This window comes from Protomyctophum parallelum (assembly GCF_964188405.1).
Source record: "Protomyctophum parallelum genome assembly, chromosome: 19".
NCBI lineage: Eukaryota > Metazoa > Chordata > Actinopteri > Myctophiformes > Myctophidae > Protomyctophum > Protomyctophum parallelum.
This window is the reverse complement of record NC_139717.1, coordinates 376,051-393,550: the sequence shown is the minus strand read 5'-3', so window position 1 is coordinate 393,550 and position 17,500 is coordinate 376,051. Positions and strand designations below refer to the sequence as shown.

Sequence of the window (17,500 nt, the reverse complement as noted above, 5' to 3'; positions counted from 1 at the left end):
CTAATGCAGGGCGCTCTCCGTGGTGATGAATGGATCGATATGCTGGCGCTTCATTTCTGCTCCTCATCCGTCTCTCTCCCGCAAAATATGAACGTTTTTTGGATCATATATCGTATAAAATAAAATGATCGGGATGTAAGGTCTTTTTTTTAGGAAAGTGTTTCCGGTTCATGGCTTTCAGAGTAAAAGCGCTCAGACAACTCCGGCACCCCAGAGCTCCTATTTTGAAGCACTTCCGGCCAGTGTTGTTTTTGGCAGCACATTTCTATTTTAGTTTTAGTCATATAGTCTCTTGAATAGTTTTCACTTAGTTTTAGTCACATTTTAGTCACCTGGAATGTTCTAGTGTTTAGTCTAGTTTTTGTCGACTAAATGTCATACGATTTTAGTCGACTAAATCTACAGTTGATTTAGTCGACTAAAATGTGTTTTGACAGGCCTTGATGTCGTTGTAATGACATATTTTACACTTTGGTTGCATGCTGAAAATAGCAGATATACAATCTCACAATCTCAATTGTGAAATTGTAGATCTGCTATTTTCAGCATGCAACCCAGCATAAAACTGGATCTCTTGTCCACTAGTCCCTTCCTAACATTTTAGTCTAGTTTTTATTTGTTGACGAAATTGTCAGTATATTTAGTCTTCGTTTTAGTCATCATAGATTCGTTTTTATTTAGTTTTAGTCAGTGGAAAAAGGTAGTCAACGAACATTTTTCGTCTTAGTTTTAGTCGACGAAAACAACACTGCTTCCGGCACTACAACTAGTGGACTAGTAAAAAATGACTAGAAGTGAAGGCCCCGGTCGCATAGCGACCTACGTACCCTCCATGACGCTGACGTTCTTCAGGGCGGTGAAGTGCTCCCAGTCCTTCATACATACCCTCCATGACGCTGACGTTCTTCAGGGCGGTGAAGTGCTCCCAGTCCTTCATACATACCCTCCATGACGCTGACGTTCTTCAGGGCGGTGGAGTGCTCCCAGTCCTTCATACCTACCCTCCATGACGCTGACGTTCTTCAGCGCGGTGGAGTGCTCCCAGTCCTTCATACATACCCTCCATGGCGCTGACGTTCTTCAGGGCGGTGGAGTGCTCCCAGTCCTTCATACATACCCTCCATGACGCTGACGTTCTTCAGGGCGGTGGAGTGCTCCCAGTCCTTCATACATACCCTCCATGACGCTGACGTTCTTCAGGGCCGTGGAGTGCTCCCAGTCCTTCATACGTACCCTCCATGACGGAGACGTTCTTCAGGGCGGTGGAGTGCTCCCAGTCCTTGAGGCGGAGGTCCTCTGTGAGGACGTTGAGGATCTCCATCTCGTTGCGGAGCTGGGCCTCGGTGTGGACGTGGGTGACCCACAGGCTGGTGGTGTCCTCCGTGATGTTACTGATCTGGATCTGGGTCCCACCGACCGTGAAGGAACAGTTTTTGAATAGTTAAAATAGCCACAGTGGGAACCCAATTTGGTGTTAGCATTATGCTATGCTTTAGCTATTGAAAAAATAGCAGATCTACAAGCTACGAGCTTGTAGATCTGCTATTTTTTTTAAAGTCGAAGAATGACTTGACATAGAAACATAGCTTTTTCAGAAAACTGTCAGGATGTAGAAGAACATTTATAGAATTGTTGAAGTTTATAGGGGCGGCGGTGGCTCAGGGGTAGAGTGCCTGGATGGTAACCGTAAGGTTGCCAGTTCTAACCCGGGCTCCCCCAGAGTTACTGTCGAAGTGTCCTTGAGCAAGACACTGAACCCCTAATTGCTCCCGATGTGCTAGTTGGTGCCTTGCATGGTTTCCGCTGCCATCGGTGTATGAATGTGTGTGTGAATGGGTGAATGTAATGCACAATCTCTGTAAAGCGCCTTGGATAAAGGCGCTTTATAAATGCACCATTTACCATTTATAGGGATCTGAATCTGGTCCACCGTGAAGGGATACAGTACAGTAACGTATAGTTTATAGGGATGTATAAAGGATCACGGTTCTTTTTGCTCCCGATCCAATTCCCGATCATTTTGATTTAACCCATTCTGACCTGAGATCAGATTCTAAAAATGTCTTCTACATCCTGACAGTTTTCTGAAAAAGCTATGTTTCCATGTCAGTCGTTCTTGGATTAAAAAAAAAAATAGCAGACCTACAAGCTCGTAGCGCGCCACTCGGTGGCGCGATATGAGCTTGTAGGTCTGCTATTTTTTCAATAGCTAAAGCATAACATGATGCCGACACCAAAATGGGTTACACCCCTATAGTACACACATTATGCGCTCTGAGCGTGACCTCTGACCTGCAGATCCTGTATCTTCAGGTGGTGGACGCTGATGTCACTGCTGAAGGTGTGATTGACAGCTCCCACTGTCCAATTGACCTCCTCCAGCTTGTCTCTGAGCCCGCCCATCTGGCCCGAAGTCTCCCTGCATGACAGAAGAGACATAAAATTTACAATTTACAATGTAGGCATTTATCAGACGCTCTTAATCCAGAGCGACTTACATTAAGCAAGAACAAAAGCATGGGAATACATCACATAAAAAGCATTTATCATGAAACATGCGTAAGCTAAGAACGTAACAGTGGAATATCTATATAATGAAACTATATATATAAACTGTACATTATACTATACTATGCTATACATATGTACTATGACTACATACAATGCAATTATAGTGCTGTCTACATAACATGCTATAAGTCTGTGTCAAATGCTATCTAAGTCTACAGAAATGCTATCTAAGGGGGTAGGGTAAGTGCTATGGGCCATGATGGAGTCTGAAAAGGTGGGTTTTCAGACTACGGCGGGAGATTGGGAGTGATGCTGCAGTTCTGACTGCAATGGGAAGTGCATTCCACAGTTTTGGAGACAGAAGGGAGAAGAGTTTGGGACGTGTGGAGCGTTGTCCCGGCGTTTTTAGTGAGGGTACTTCCAGCTTCCCTGCGTTGGCTGATCTGAGTGAGCGGGAGGGTTTGTAGGGTTCAATCATACTTGCAAGATATGGGGGAGCCATACCTTTGGTTGCTTTGAATGCCAGCATCAGAGTTTTGTATGGGACATGGGACGGTCGGTCGGTCGGTGCCTCGCATGGTTTCCGCCGCCATCGGTGTATGAATGTGTGTATGAATCAGGGCTTAAACTAACGAGTATTTTCATAATCGATTCATCATCATCATCATCATCATCATCATCATCATCATCATCGATTGATCGGATTATGACACTTATTTAGCTATCACCTTAAAAATATATTTTAGGTTATTTTAGACGATGTTCTAACTAAACAAAACATATAATTCATTCAAAAATGTAGTTGATTATATAGCTGCTGATTAGACTGCTATTGAAATATGAGACAAATTAAATTAGAATTAATTAAAGCAACTCATGGTGTCATACATTTGATTAAAGAATAGCTACACATGTGTCAGTCTAGAAGGAACGGTATTCTTCAGAACTCAAATAGGTCATTTAAAGGTATATTCAGTGATTTCACTCAAAAAACCTTAGGTTTCGTTTTTGGCTGGGACCCAAAGCCTTTCATCCAATCAGGATAGAGAGCCAAAAACGAAACCTAAGGTTTTTTGACCCCCCCGGGTTAACTGGGGACAGGGAGGAACTCCTTATATGGTCACAGCACACTCTATAGTAGAGAGGATTATCACAACAAAACAAAAAAAATAAGTGATATTTGAATTAAGTGAAATCACTGAATATACCTTTAAAAATAAATATTCAAGCCATATGTTTTGTTCTTGATATTCTAATGGTTATGGGTCATATTTTGCTTTGCAGTCGCTACTGTAACTATCATCAGATTGTAAGGGAAGAGAGATGGATCACTCCTCTTTAGTTTAACGCTGGAAAAACTATGGTTAAGAAGTGGGAAATCACCTATGATAAATTTAAAAAAGAAAATCTCTAGTGATTAGTCGCAGATTCAATGAATCGACAACTAATTGAATAATCGATTCGATTACGATTAATCGATGAATCGTTGCGGCCCTAGTATATGAATGGGTTAATGCAAATGGATAAAGGCGCTATATATATATATATATATATATATATAAGTGCACTGTTTACCATGTTAGTGTCGCGTTTATTTATAATATATCCATGACTCTCAATCTCGAGACTATAACGAAAGAAAAAACCGAAATCACCCGTTTTGGTGTTATAGCATCATGCTATGCTTTAGCTATTGAAAAATAGCTATTGAAAAATCTACAAGCTCGTAGCGCGCCACCGAGTGGCGCGCTACGAGCTTGTAGATCTGCTATATTGATTTTTTTGAAAAATCGAAGAACGACTGACATTTTTTTTAGAATCTGATCTCAGGTCAGAATGGGTTATAATCAGACCCAGTGTGTGTCCAGTGGAAACCTCGTATGAATCTGATCTCAGGTCAGAATGGGTTAACCCGGTATAGTCCGGTATATATATTCACCTGAGCAGGAGGTCCTGGTCGCGGAGCCAGGCGGACGTCCGGGTCACCTCCGCGCCCAGGCCCGACAGGTTCCTGTAGGCGGAGGTGCTCAGAGAGGACAGCCGCTCGTCCAGCTGCACCAGGTAGCCCTCCGACTGACGGTTACTGGACTGGAGGCTACGCAGCTCCATCTCCAGGCCCTGTGGGGGGGTAATTAAGTACATTTACTCAAGTATGTGTCTAGTGTTGTTTTCGTCGACTAAAACTAAGACGAAAAATGTTCGTCGACTACCTTTTTTCACTGACTAAAACGAAATAAACATTAAATAAAAACGAATCTATGATGACTTAAAACTAAGACTAAATATACTGACAATTTCGTCAGCAAATAAAAACTAGACTAAGATGTTAGGAAGGGACTAGTGGACAAGAGATCCAGTTTTATGCTGGGTTGCTATAGTTTGCTATGGATTCTATTTCAGCATTATTATTATTTTGTTTTACTTTGGAAACTGTGCCAAGCAAAGCCCAAGAGCCACGTACGTGTAGTCCGCAGAATAAGATCAGTGCGTACTGCGGTGCTGCGCGTATAGGGCGCGTATAGCGGCCGCCATGTTGGCAGGCTTTTCTGCTTTGTTTACAGTCAGCGACCATCCGTGTGCGTTCTAATTTTCGTTCTAAACACCAGAGGGAGTTCAACGAGCTCGTTCCTGGCGACAACACAGTGAGCCAACACCAGGATGGAGAGAAAAAACGTCGGCCTCGACATACCTTACAAGGACAAGCTGAACTTTGAGGAAAAGGAGCGTTACCTCAACAAAATCAAGGATATTATTGATGGTCTCGACCCCTATGAACACACTGACTGAACAGAGGATTCGATCTTCTACCACCACTAATGCGACTACATTTAATGCTTGTCCTTGTAAGGTATGTCGAGGCCGACGTTTTGTCGAGGCTCACTGTGTTGTGGCCAGGAACGAGCTCGTTGAACTCCCTCTGGTGTTTAAAAATTAGAACGCACACGGATGGTCGCTGACTGTAAACAAACAAGAAATGCCTGCCAACATGGCGGCCGCTACCACGTGACACGTATGTTAACGCCCCCTCCGGGAGATTTTGGCGGGCCCTATACGCAGATTCAACAGGAGACGGGCGGCGTTGAGAAATGCGTTGGTGTTACGCATCGTGCAGCGGCTGTGTGTTTTTTTTTTGTTGACGCTTTGGCTCGTCGACTAGAGATTATGTCACGTTCTTAAAAAAACAGTCCACTTCCTTCTTTAGGTACACATGCATTCACATTGGAACGATCCGTATCTGAATACACTTCAACGGTCCAGAGACCCGCCCCCCATGCGGTCCCGGGGACGGTTGGGCGATCCGCTCCCGGGAACGGTACGCATCATTCACACTAAACCACAACATCTGCCAAGTGGTCCCGAGTGCGCACCCGGGACCACCGTGTGAATCGCCCCAGAAACATCGCTTTTTCAGAAAACTGTCAGGATGTAGAAGACATTTTTTTAGAATCTGATCTCAGGTCAGAATGGAAAACTGTCAGGATGTAGAAGACATTTTTTAGAATCTGATCTCAGGTCAGAATCAAACCTTGATGAGGAGCTCCAGCCTCTGCAGCCAGTCACTGTGGTTGTGGAAGAGGTTCTCCAGCTTCCAGATGTTCTCCAGGAGGTCCGCCTGCAGCGTGGAGGCCTCCTCACCCTGCAGCGTCTGCTGCAGCAACCTGGAGCTCTCCGACGACATCCCCGTGGCGTTCTCCGTCACGGGGGCCGCCTGGCGCCCCGGGGGGCCCGGGGCCAGCTGGGAGCGGGACACTGGCAAAGGAAAGGAGAGGTACTATGTTTACCCAGGGTAACTGGACTAAGGAAAGGAAAGGTACTATGTTTACCCAGGGTAACTGGACTAAGGAAAGGAAAGGTACTATGTTTACCCAGGGTAACTGGACTAAGGAAAGGAAAGGTACTATGTTTACCCAGGGTAACTGGACTAAGGAAAGGAAAGGTACTATGTTTACCCAGGGTAACTGGACTAAGCTCAAGAACTTGTTTACAGCCAGGCCCTGCTCATAGAACATTTCGGGCTGTATTTTGCGTGTCTTAAGTACCAGGTCTTATTCCCTAACTTGAGTAAACTAAAGACCTGGAGGCGTGATCAATGCCATTTGGCCATTGGCCATTTTTGCCATTTGGCCAAAAAGCATTGATCACGCCTCCAGGTCTTTAGTTTAGACCTGGTACTTAAGACACGCAAAATACCATACCATACCATACCATCTTTATTTATATAGCACATTTTAAAACAACAACGTTGTACCAAAGTGCTTTACAGTAAAACATTGAAAAACAACTTCAACATTAAAAAACAACTTCATTTAAAAACCACAAAACAACCACAAACAACATGCACAGTGTCACGTTAAACATCGAACATCTCATACTGTGCTTGGAAAAGCCAAGGAATAAAGGTAAGTCTTGAGGCGTGACTTAAACACCTGGAGGGTGGGGGCTTGTCTTGTGTGCAGAGGCAGCTCATTCCAGAGCTTGGGAGCTGCCACTGCAAAAGCTCGATAACCTCTGAGCTTCAGCCTGGTTTTAGGCACCACCAGGAGAAGCTGGTCAGAGGACCTGAGCGTCCGTGTCGGAGCATAGGGTTTCAGCAGTTCAGATAAATAAATGGGTGCCAAACCATTTAGACACTTAAAGACAAAGAGCAATACCTCCCTCCACTGGCTTCCTGTATCGCACAGGAAGCCAGTGGAGGGAGGCTAGTACAGGGCTGATGTGGTCTCGCTTACGTGTGCCTGTAAGTAACCTAGCAGCTGCATTCTGGACTAGCTGTAATCGAGATATGGAAACCTGGTTTACTCCAATATACAGGGCCTTACAGTAGTCAAGGAGGGAAGTCATGAAAGCATGAATTACAGTTTCAAACACAGAGCGGGATAGACAAGACTTAACCTTAGATAACCTCCTAAGCTGGAAGAAGCTCTTTCTTACTACTTCATTTATTTGTTTGTCCATCGTTAGGTCAGAGTCGATTTTGAAACCTAGATTGGTGGCAGTAGGCTTCAAGAAGGGCTCAAGGGGGCCTAAAACACCAGGAGGGGACACATGTGCTTGTGTGGGCCCAAACACCATAACTTCAGTTTTGCTGTTTCATGATAAATGCATGTTTCATGATAAATGCTTTTATGTGATGTATTCCCATGCTTTTGTTCTTGCTTAAATGTAAGTCGCTCTGGATTAAGAGCGTCTGCTAAATGCCTAAATTGTAAATTGTAAATTGCTGTCATTGAAGTTTAGGAAGTTTAAAGCCAGCCATGCTTTTACATCCTCGAGGCAAGCAAGGAGTGGTTTCAAAGAGTCAGGATTGTTACGCTTTAGAGGCAAATAAATCAGTCATCAGCGTAACAATGGAAAGAAACACCGTGTTTTCGAAAAATGGATCCTAGGGGGAGCAGATACAACATAATTGAACAGAATTGGTCCAAGAATAGAGCCCTGTGGCACTCCACAATGGAGGGATGCTGTGGTGGATGTGGCATCCCCTAGGGTGACACGGAAACTTCTGCCTGACAAGTAAGATCTAAGAAATTCTAGTGCTGGCCCTTTAATGCCAACCCAGTGCTCCAAGCGAGAGAGCAAGATACTGTAATCTACAGTGTCAAAAGCCGCGGTAAGATCCAAGAGCACCAGAATGAGAGAGTCACCAGAATCTGTAGCCAAAAATATGTCATTAAAGATTCTTAACAGTGCAGTCTCGGTGCTGTGGAGAGCTTTGTACCCGGACTGGAACACTTCCAGAATGCCATGTGTGTTCAGATGGGGCATCAGTTGGGCCAGGGCACATTTTTCCAAAACTTTGGAATTAAATGGGAGCTTGGAAATAGGCCGAAAGTTGGATGGGACAGAAGGATCAAGGTTGTGCTTTTTAAGCAGCGGCTGTACCACAGCATGTTTAAAAACTGCTGGTACATCACCTGCCAGGCACTGGTTTATGATCAATAGGAGATCTGGCCCGGTAGCCTCACTGCTTTCTTTAGCCAGACGAGGGGGAAGGACGTCTAAGGGGGAGCCAGTTGGTTTTATTTGGGAAATTATTTCCTGTAGCTGAAAAAGGGATACAGGCTCAAAATGGCTCAAAATGTTGGGGCAGGTGACAGCAGTAGAAGGGTCATGTGTCGGAGTAGGGATGCTAGCCCTGATGTTGGCCACTTTGTCAATAAAGAACTGTAAAAAGAGCTCACATTTTTCAGGGGAAGCATCAAGACAGATAGGCTGGGGGACGTCAAGTATATCATTTATAGTTTTAAATAAAACCTGAGGTTTACCAAATGGTAGAGGTTCAATGCCTTGTCCAAGGGCCAAGCCCTTGGACAAGGCCAACCATTGGATATCGAACGATATTAAACAACATTTTTAAACCGTGACGTCTTCGAGACGCCCCGTCGGCCTTCGGGTCATTAATTTGGAAATCGATCTAAACGTTCCACCTCAATTCGGCGCCAGTTCATCTATAACCATGTCTCAGAAAGACACGGTTATTATGATGATCTGTCTATTGTTGAACACAACACAAGCACGACCGAGAGAGAGAGAGAGAGAGAGAGAGAGAGAGAGAGAGAGAGAGAGAGAGAGAGAGAGAGAGAGAGAGAGAGAGAGAGAGAGAGAGAGAGAGAGAGAGAGAGAGACAGAGACAGAGACAGAGACAGAGAGAGAGAGAGAGAGAGAGAGAGAGAGAGAGAGAGAGAGAGAGACAGAGAGAGAGAGAGAGAGAGAGAGAGAGAGAGAGAGAGAGAGAGAGACAGAGACAGAGAGAGAGAGAGAGAGAGAGAGAGAGAGAGAGAGAGAGAGAGACAGAGACAGAGAGAGAGAGAGAGAGAGAGAGAGAGAGAGAGAGAGAGAGAGAGAGAGAGAGACAGAGAGAGAGAGAGAGAGAGAGAGAGAGAGAGAGAGAGAGAGAGAGAGAGAGAGAGAGAGAATGATGTAACAGATTCATAGTTCCTCTGACAGTCCTGCCCTGTCTCCATGCATAAATAGCAGACTGGAACACACTATCCCTGCACTCACGCCAAAAGGGAGTAAAGAAGCAAAAAAGGCCCTTCATGTCCAATGGTAGCTGGCTCCACTGAGTGACTTAACCCATTCTGAGATCAGATTCATACGAGGTTTCCGCCGGACACACACTGGTCTGACGAACCCATTCTGACCTGAGATCAGATTCTAAAAATGTCAGTCGTTCTTCGATTTTTTTCAAAATAGCAGACCTACAAGCTCGTATCGCGCCACTCGGTGGCGCGATATGAGCTTGTAGATCTGCTATTTTTCAATAGCTAAAGCATAACATGATGCCGACACCAAAATGGGTGCCCGGTCAGAATGGGTTAATGGAGTTATGAGACTGCAGATAAAATGGTACATTTATACAGCGCCTTATTATCCATGGTGCTTTACATAGACTGTGCATTACATTCACCCCTTCACACACACACATTGAGGACAGGTTGCCTGGGCAACGGCTCTCTGTCAGCCCAGGAGATATTTTGAAACCCGAATCCTTGCTCTGCTTTTCGTTGATACTAACGCCATATCCTCTGGCCTTATGGGAACCTGTACCGCGCACGGCGAGTCAGAGAGAACGGCCTGTTGGCCATGCACCAATAGGAAAACTACCTCTGTATTTAACAAAACTGCTAGATCTCAATACATCAGCTTATGGTACCAGATCACAAGATATGCTTTTATTGAAGGTATACCAAAAACTACTACTAAATTGGGAGATACTGCCTTCAGAGTGTACGCTCCACATTTATGGAATACTTGTCAAAACAAATTTAAGTTTGAATGTCCTTGATTTATTTACTACTTTTAAAAGACTCTTAACTGACCTCACACTGTTAGCCCACCACCGCTAGCAGGGGGAAAACGACCTGTTAGCCCACCACCGCTAGCAGGGGGAAAACGACCCGTTGGCCCACCACCGCTAGCAGGGGGAAACGACCTGTTAGCCCACCACCGCTAGCAGGGGGAAAACGACCTGTTGGCCCACCACCGCTAGCAGGGGGAAAACGACCTGTTAGCCCACCACCGCTAGCAGGGGGAAAACGACCTGTTGGCCCACCACCGCGAGCAGGGGGAAAACGACCTATTAGCCCACCACCGCTAGCAGGGGGAAAACGACCTGTTAGCCCACCACCGCTAGCAGGGGGAAAACGACCTGTTGGCCCACCACCGCTAGCAGGGGGAAAACGACCTGTTGGCCCACCACCGCTAGCAGGGGGAAAACGACCTGTTAGCCCACCACCGCTAGCAGGGGTAAACGACCTGTTAGCCCACCACCGCTAGCAGGGGGAAAACGACCTGTTAGCCCACCACCGCTAGCAGGGGGAAAACGACCTGTTAGCCCACCACCGCTAGCAGGGGGAAAACGACCTGTTAGCCCACCACCGCTAGCAGGGGAAAACGACCTGTTAGCCCACCACCGCTAGCAGGGGGAAAACGACCTGTTGGCCCACCACCGCTAGCAGGGGGAAAACGACCTGTTAGCCCACCACCGCTAGCAGGGGGAAAACGACCTGTTGGTCCACCACCGCTAGCAGGGGGAAAACGACCTGTTGGCCCACCACCGCTAGCAGGGGGAAACGACCTGTTAGCCCACCACCGCTAGCAGGGGGAAAACGACCTGTTAGCCCACCACCGCTAGCAGGGGGAAAACGACCTGTTAGCCTACCACCGCTAGCAGGGGGAAAACGACCTGTTGGCCCACCACCGCTAGCAGGGGGAAAACGACCTGTTAGCCCACCACCGCTAGCAGGGGGAAAACGACCTGTTAGCCCACCACCGCTAGCAGGGGGAAAACGACCTGTTAGCCCACCACCGCTAGCAGGGGGAAAACGACCTGTTAGCCCACCACCGCTAGCAGGGGGAAAACGACCTGTTAGCCCACCACCGCTAGCAGGGGAAAACGACCTGTTAGCCCACCACCGCTAGCAGGGGGAAAACGACCTGTTGGCCCACCACCGCTAGCAGGGGGAAAACGACCTGTTAGCCCACCACCGCTAGCAGGGGGAAAACGACCTGTTGGCCCACCACCGCTAGCAGGGGGAAAACGACCCGTTAGCCCACCACCGCTAGCAGGGGGAAAACGACCTGTTAGCCCACCACCGCTAGCAGGGGGAAAACGACCTGTTAGCCCACCACCGCTAGCAGGGGGAAAACGACCTGTTAGCCCACCACCGCTAGCAGGGGGAAAAACGACCTGTTAGCCCACCACCGCTAGCAGGGAGAAAACGACCTGTTAGCTCACCACCGCTAGCAGGGGGAAAACGACCTGTTGGTCCACCACCGCTAGCAGGGGGAAAACGACCTGTTGGTCCACCACCGCTAGCAGGGGGAAAACGACCTGTTGGTCCACCACCGCTAGCAGGGGAAAACGACCTGTTAGCCCACCACCGCTAGCAGGGGGAAAACGACCTGTTAGTCCACCGCTAGCAGGGGGAAAACGACCTGTTGGTCCACCACCGCTAGCAGGGGAAAAACGACCTGTTGGTCCACCACCGCTAGCAGGGGGAAAACGACCTGTTAGCCCACCACCGCTAGCAGGGGGAAAACGACCTGTTGGTCCACCACCGCTAGCAGGGGGAAAACGACCTGTTGGTCCACCACCGCTAGCAGGGGAAAAACGACCTGTTGGTCCACCACCGCTAGCAGGGGGAAAACGACCTGTTAGCCCACCACCGCTAGCAGGGGAAAAACGACCTGTTGGTCCACCACCGCTAGCAGGGGGAAAACGACCTGTTGGTCCACCACCGCTAGCAGGGGGAAAACGACCTGTTAGTCCACCACCGCTAGCAGGGGGAAAACGACCTGTTGGTCCACCACCGCTAGCAGGGGGAAAACGACCTGTTGGTCCACCACCGCTAGCAGGGGGAAAACGACCTATTAGCCCACCACCGCTAGCAGGGGGAAAACGACCTGTTGGTCCACCACCGCTAGCAGGGGGAAAACGACCTGTTAGCTCACCACCGCTAGCAGGGGGAAAACGACCTGTTGGTCCACCACCGCTAGCAGGGGGAAAACGACCTGTTAGCCCACCACCGCTAGCAGGGGGAAAACGACCTGTTGGTCCACCACCGCTAGCAGGGGGAAAACGACCTGTTAGCCCACCACCGCTAGCAGGGGGAAAACGACCTGTTAACCCACCACCGCTAGCAGGGGGAAAACGACCTGTTGGTCCACCACCGCTAGCAGGGGGAAAACGACCTGTTGGTCCACCACCGCTAGCAGGGGGAAAACGACCTGTTAGCCCACCACCGCTAGCAGGGGGAAAACGACCTGTTGGTCCACCACCGCTAGCAGGGGGAAAACGACCTGTTAGCTCACCACCGCTAGCAGGGGGAAAACGACCTGTTGGTCCACCACCGCTAGCAGGGGGAAAACGACCTGTTAGCCCACCACCGCTAGCAGGGGGAAAACGACCTGTTGGTCCACCACCGCTAGCAGGGGGAAAACGACCTGTTAGCCCACCACCGCTAGCAGGGGGAAAACGACCTGTTGGTCCACCACCGCTAGCAGGGGGAAAACGACCTGTTAGCTCACCACCGCTAGCAGGGGGAAAACGACCTGTTGGTCCACCACCGCTAGCAGGGGGAAAACGACCTGTTAGCCCACCACCGCTAGCAGGGGGAAAATGACCTGTTGGTCCACCACCGCTAGCAGGGGGAAAACGACCTGTTGGTCCACCACCGCTAGCAGGGGAAAACGACCTGTTGGTCCACCACCGCTAGCAGGGGGAAAACGACCTGTTGGCCCACCACCGCTAGCAGGGGGAAAACGGCCTGTTGGCGCACCACCGCTAGCAGGGGGAAAACGACCTGTTGGTCCACCACCGCTAGCAGGGGGAAAACGACCTGTTAGCCCACCACCGCTAGCAGGGGGAAAACGACCTGTTGGCCCACCACCGCTAGCAGGGGGAAAACGACCTGTTAGCCCACCACCGCTAGCAGGGGGGAAACGACCTGTTAGCCCACCACCGCTAGCAGGGGGGAAAACGACCTGTTGGTCCACCACCGCTAGCAGGGGGAAAACGACCTGTTAGCCCACCACCGCTAGCAGGGGGAAAACGGGAATGCTTGGGAAATGGACGGGAACGGATATACTAATTCCCGCTCAGCTCGCGGAGGGACATACCATGTTGACTCGACTCGAGCAGCAGTGAGTTCTGTTCACTGTGCACTCAGAGTAGTGCACGTGGATCTGTGTTTTTGTGTGTTTATACAGTGTGTGTGTGTGTGTGTGTGTGTTTCTGCATATCGGAGTATTCCTCCATGTGTGTGTGTTTGTGTGTGTGTGTGTGTTGTTCTGTATGAGTGCCTTTGTGTGTGAACATGTGCATATCTCTCTCTGAGTGTGTGTGTGTGTGTGAGTGCGCGTGCGTGTGCATGCGTGCGTGTGCGCATGTACGTCCATGCACGTTACGTCATGCACACACACACACACACACACACACACACACACACACACACACACACACACTGGTAAACACTCGAGAGGCTTCAGCGCAGAGAGAAAACCGCAGCGCGCCCCACGGCTGACGGAGCTTTGCATTCCATCTCGTTATGCGTGCCCCCCGCCCTCCCCCCTCCCCCCCCCCCCCCCCATCTCGTTATGCGTGCTATGCGCCGTATTCCTAACGAGCTGAAAAACTAAATAAAGCTGGATCTCAAACTACAGAGAGCTGCTTGATTGGTAAATTATGCTGTCAGATGTCTGCGTACGACAGATTAATTACACACCCAGACACGAGAGAGAACACACACACACACACACACACACACACACACACACACACACACACACACACACACACACACACACGCACACACACGCACACACACTCTCAGCCAATGGGTTATATAGCATTGCAGCCAGCAACAACCCACTAGTGTCTGTGTAGCCGACCTCTCAGCCAATGGGTAGCTCATATGTGTGAAAGATAGCAGATCTACAAGCTCATCTGCTATTTTTCAATAGGCCTATGTTGTTCTTTTTTTTTTATATATATTTATTTTATCCCACGATTTTGTAACCCATTTTGCACCCCTGTGTCAATCATCTAATGTGATCCTGGGCTCTACACACCCTCCACCAACCTAGTCCCCATATATGGGGGACAAGGGGAGACCAGCCTAGTCCCCATATATGGGGGACAAGGGGAGACCAACCTAGTCCCCATATATGGGGGACAAGGGGAGAGCAACCTAGTCCCCATATATGGGGGACAAGGGGAGAGCAACCTAGTCCCCATATATTGGGGACAAGGGGAGACCAACCTAGTCCCCATATATGGGGGACATGGGGAGAGCAACCTAGTCCCCATATATGGGGACAAGGGGAGACCAACCTAGTCCCCATATATGGGGGACAAGGGGAGACCAGCCTAGTCCCCATATATGGGGGACAAGGGGAGAGCAACCTAGTCCCCATATATGGGGGACAAGGGGAGAGCAACCTAGTCCCCATATATGGGGGACAAGGGGAGACCAACCTAGTCCCCATATATGGGGGACAAGGGGAGACCAACCTAGTCCCCATATATGGGGGACAAGGGGAGAGCAACGGACTTGAACTCATGCTTCCTTCATGCCTGAGTGTCCAAGTTGCTCCTTTACACCTGACAGGGGGGAGTTTCCCTGGTTGGACGTCATAGCGCGTGGAAGGAACACGTTAAAGGCCTTTATGTTGTTCTGTAAAAGTGGTGGTATTATTAGGGGCTTGTATGTTTGTGTGTGCCTCGACGGAGCGGGCGGTGCGTGTGCAGCTGGCTTGTTTTTTTTCTTTTTCATTTTTGGCTTTCGGCTTCATTTTATTATTTTTGTAGAGGGATAGATAGAAAGTGGTCTAACAGGCAATGGGGAGAGAGATAGGGGGGGGGGGTGACATGCAGGGGGTGACATGCATTAACCCGTTCTGACCTGAGATCAGATTCTATAAATGTCTTCTACATCCTGACAGTTTTCTGAAAAAAAGCTATGTTTCTATGTCAGTCGCTCTTCCATTTTTCAAAAAATAGCAGACCTACAAGCTCATAGCGCGCCACTCGGTGGCGCGCTATGAGCTTGTAGATCTGCTATTTTTGCAACAGCTAAAGCATAACATGATGCCAACACCAAAATGGGGTTAAAGGCCGTCATTATCGGGAGTCGAACCCGCGGCACACACTGCCAGTCGACTGGATCAGCAGCCAAGCAGGTGCCTGGACCGCTGAGCCACTGACCCGCGGGCCACGCACACACATTTATACACAGATAATGTGGCTTAATTTGGACGGGCCGGGCCAGGCCGGGCCGGGCCGGGCCGGGCCTAAGGGCTCTCAGGTGCACTGCAGCCGAGCCAACTGAAGAACCAACTCCAGATGAACGAACTACACAGCACACACACACACACACACACACACACACACACACACACCAACACAAACCAACTCCAGATGAACGAACAACACAGCGCACACATGTACACACACAGACACACAGCATGACTGTGTGTGTGTGTGTGTGTGCGTGTGCGTGCGTGCATTCCGTGCAATAATATACAGATGATCATAACCGTGTCTTTTGAGACATGGTTATAGATAACTGCCGCCGAATTGAGGTGGAACGTTTAGGTCGATTCCAAATTAAAACTATAGACACAGCTGCAGGACATGAGACTAATTAATTAGAGCGACAGCGAGAGAGAGAGAGAGAGAGAGAGAGGCGTGTGTGTGTGTGTGTGTGTGACTGTGTGTGTGTGTGCGTCAATTTAACAAAGGTGCAGACGATCATAAATCAGCAGAGAGTGATCGACCTTTGCGCTACACAGGGATCGAACCGGGGACCTCACGGTCTGAATACGGCCACTCTACCGCTGAGTCACAGCCCAGCCATTATCAACCCCCAGAAGACTCATCCCAGTAACAGCTGTACTGAAGCACAAACACAATTAGTTTGCTGCAGCACAAAAAGGGCTCTCTGAGAAAACGATTGCAAAACAACGGCGTAGCCGTCCGTGTGATGGACTACTGCAGCCTTTGATGCTTTATTGTTGTAATAACTTTTTTGTTAATTTATGAATTATTGATTCTGTAATTAACCGTCTTCCTGCCATTGCCGAAGCCCTTCGGCAATTGAAGCATTAATTTGATATTAACGCTTGCTGCCATTGCCGAAGCCCTTCGGCAATTGCGCTTTTATAGTGAATATGATTGATCAAGCCATAATGCTACTCACGTTAGCCGGTTAGCTAGCAATGTTGTTAGCACTGCACTGGATCGTTCATATTAATTCACCGTCGCCATAAGAATCCATTCTATCCGTTTCTTTCAATCGCCTGTATCTCCTATTCCTTGTCCCAGATGGCATTTTTGGTCAAAACAGCGTTTCTTTGACGGCACGAGCCGACGTTGTGGAGTGCTAAAATGTACCGGCATGATTCGATCATGTAAACAAAGGTTGTCTTGGCAACGTAAAGCTGGCAGGGATAAGCTCACTTCCGGTTGAGGCAAAATGTGGCTTTTCAAAATAAGAGCTCAAATTAAAAAAATGCTGGCATGAATTAGGTCCTAATTTCTCAATAAATGGCAGCAGTAAAAGGGTTAACAGCGAAAAACAACCACACAACACAACTAAACAATATGAGAACCAGGACAGACAGACAGACAGACAGACAGACAGACAGACAGACAGACAGACAGACAGACAGACAGAGCATAGATCGCTGCTGCTGCCTTTGATGTTCGACTCGAGCGCGACGCACGTGTTACAAAAAGCTGGTTTTCCTGAATAGGTTTTTTTTTGGGTCCACGGCTCTTTTACAATGATAACATAACATTGTGTAGGCCAATAGGCTGAATCGCTTATTCTGATTGCTCAAAAGAAAACATCTACATATCCGTCTTTCATATAATGACCAAAGTTGTTGCACAATGTTTGGTCCCAATGGGGCCACTGATTGCTGGATGTGATATTCGGGAATGCTCCTTTCAGTGGCGTGCACAGACATTTAGAGGGGCAGG

The 17,500-nt window shown here is 48.5% G+C and overlaps 1 protein-coding gene across 1 annotated transcript in view; it reads right to left on the bottom strand.

Annotated features, from left to right (window-relative positions):
* Positions 1-17,500, bottom strand: part of scara5 (scavenger receptor class A, member 5 (putative)) — a gene marked incomplete at its 5' end in the record, with an annotated part of 93,401 nt that overhangs the window by 67,349 nt on the left and 8,552 nt on the right. The window contains 4 exons of the mRNA XM_083789905.1: positions 1,234-1,402; positions 2,293-2,419; positions 4,451-4,629; positions 6,038-6,261. Coding sequence (XP_083646031.1) covers positions 1,234-1,402; positions 2,293-2,419; positions 4,451-4,629; positions 6,038-6,261 — 699 coding nt within the window. The remainder of the gene's footprint in view (positions 1-1,233; positions 1,403-2,292; positions 2,420-4,450; positions 4,630-6,037; positions 6,262-17,500) is intronic.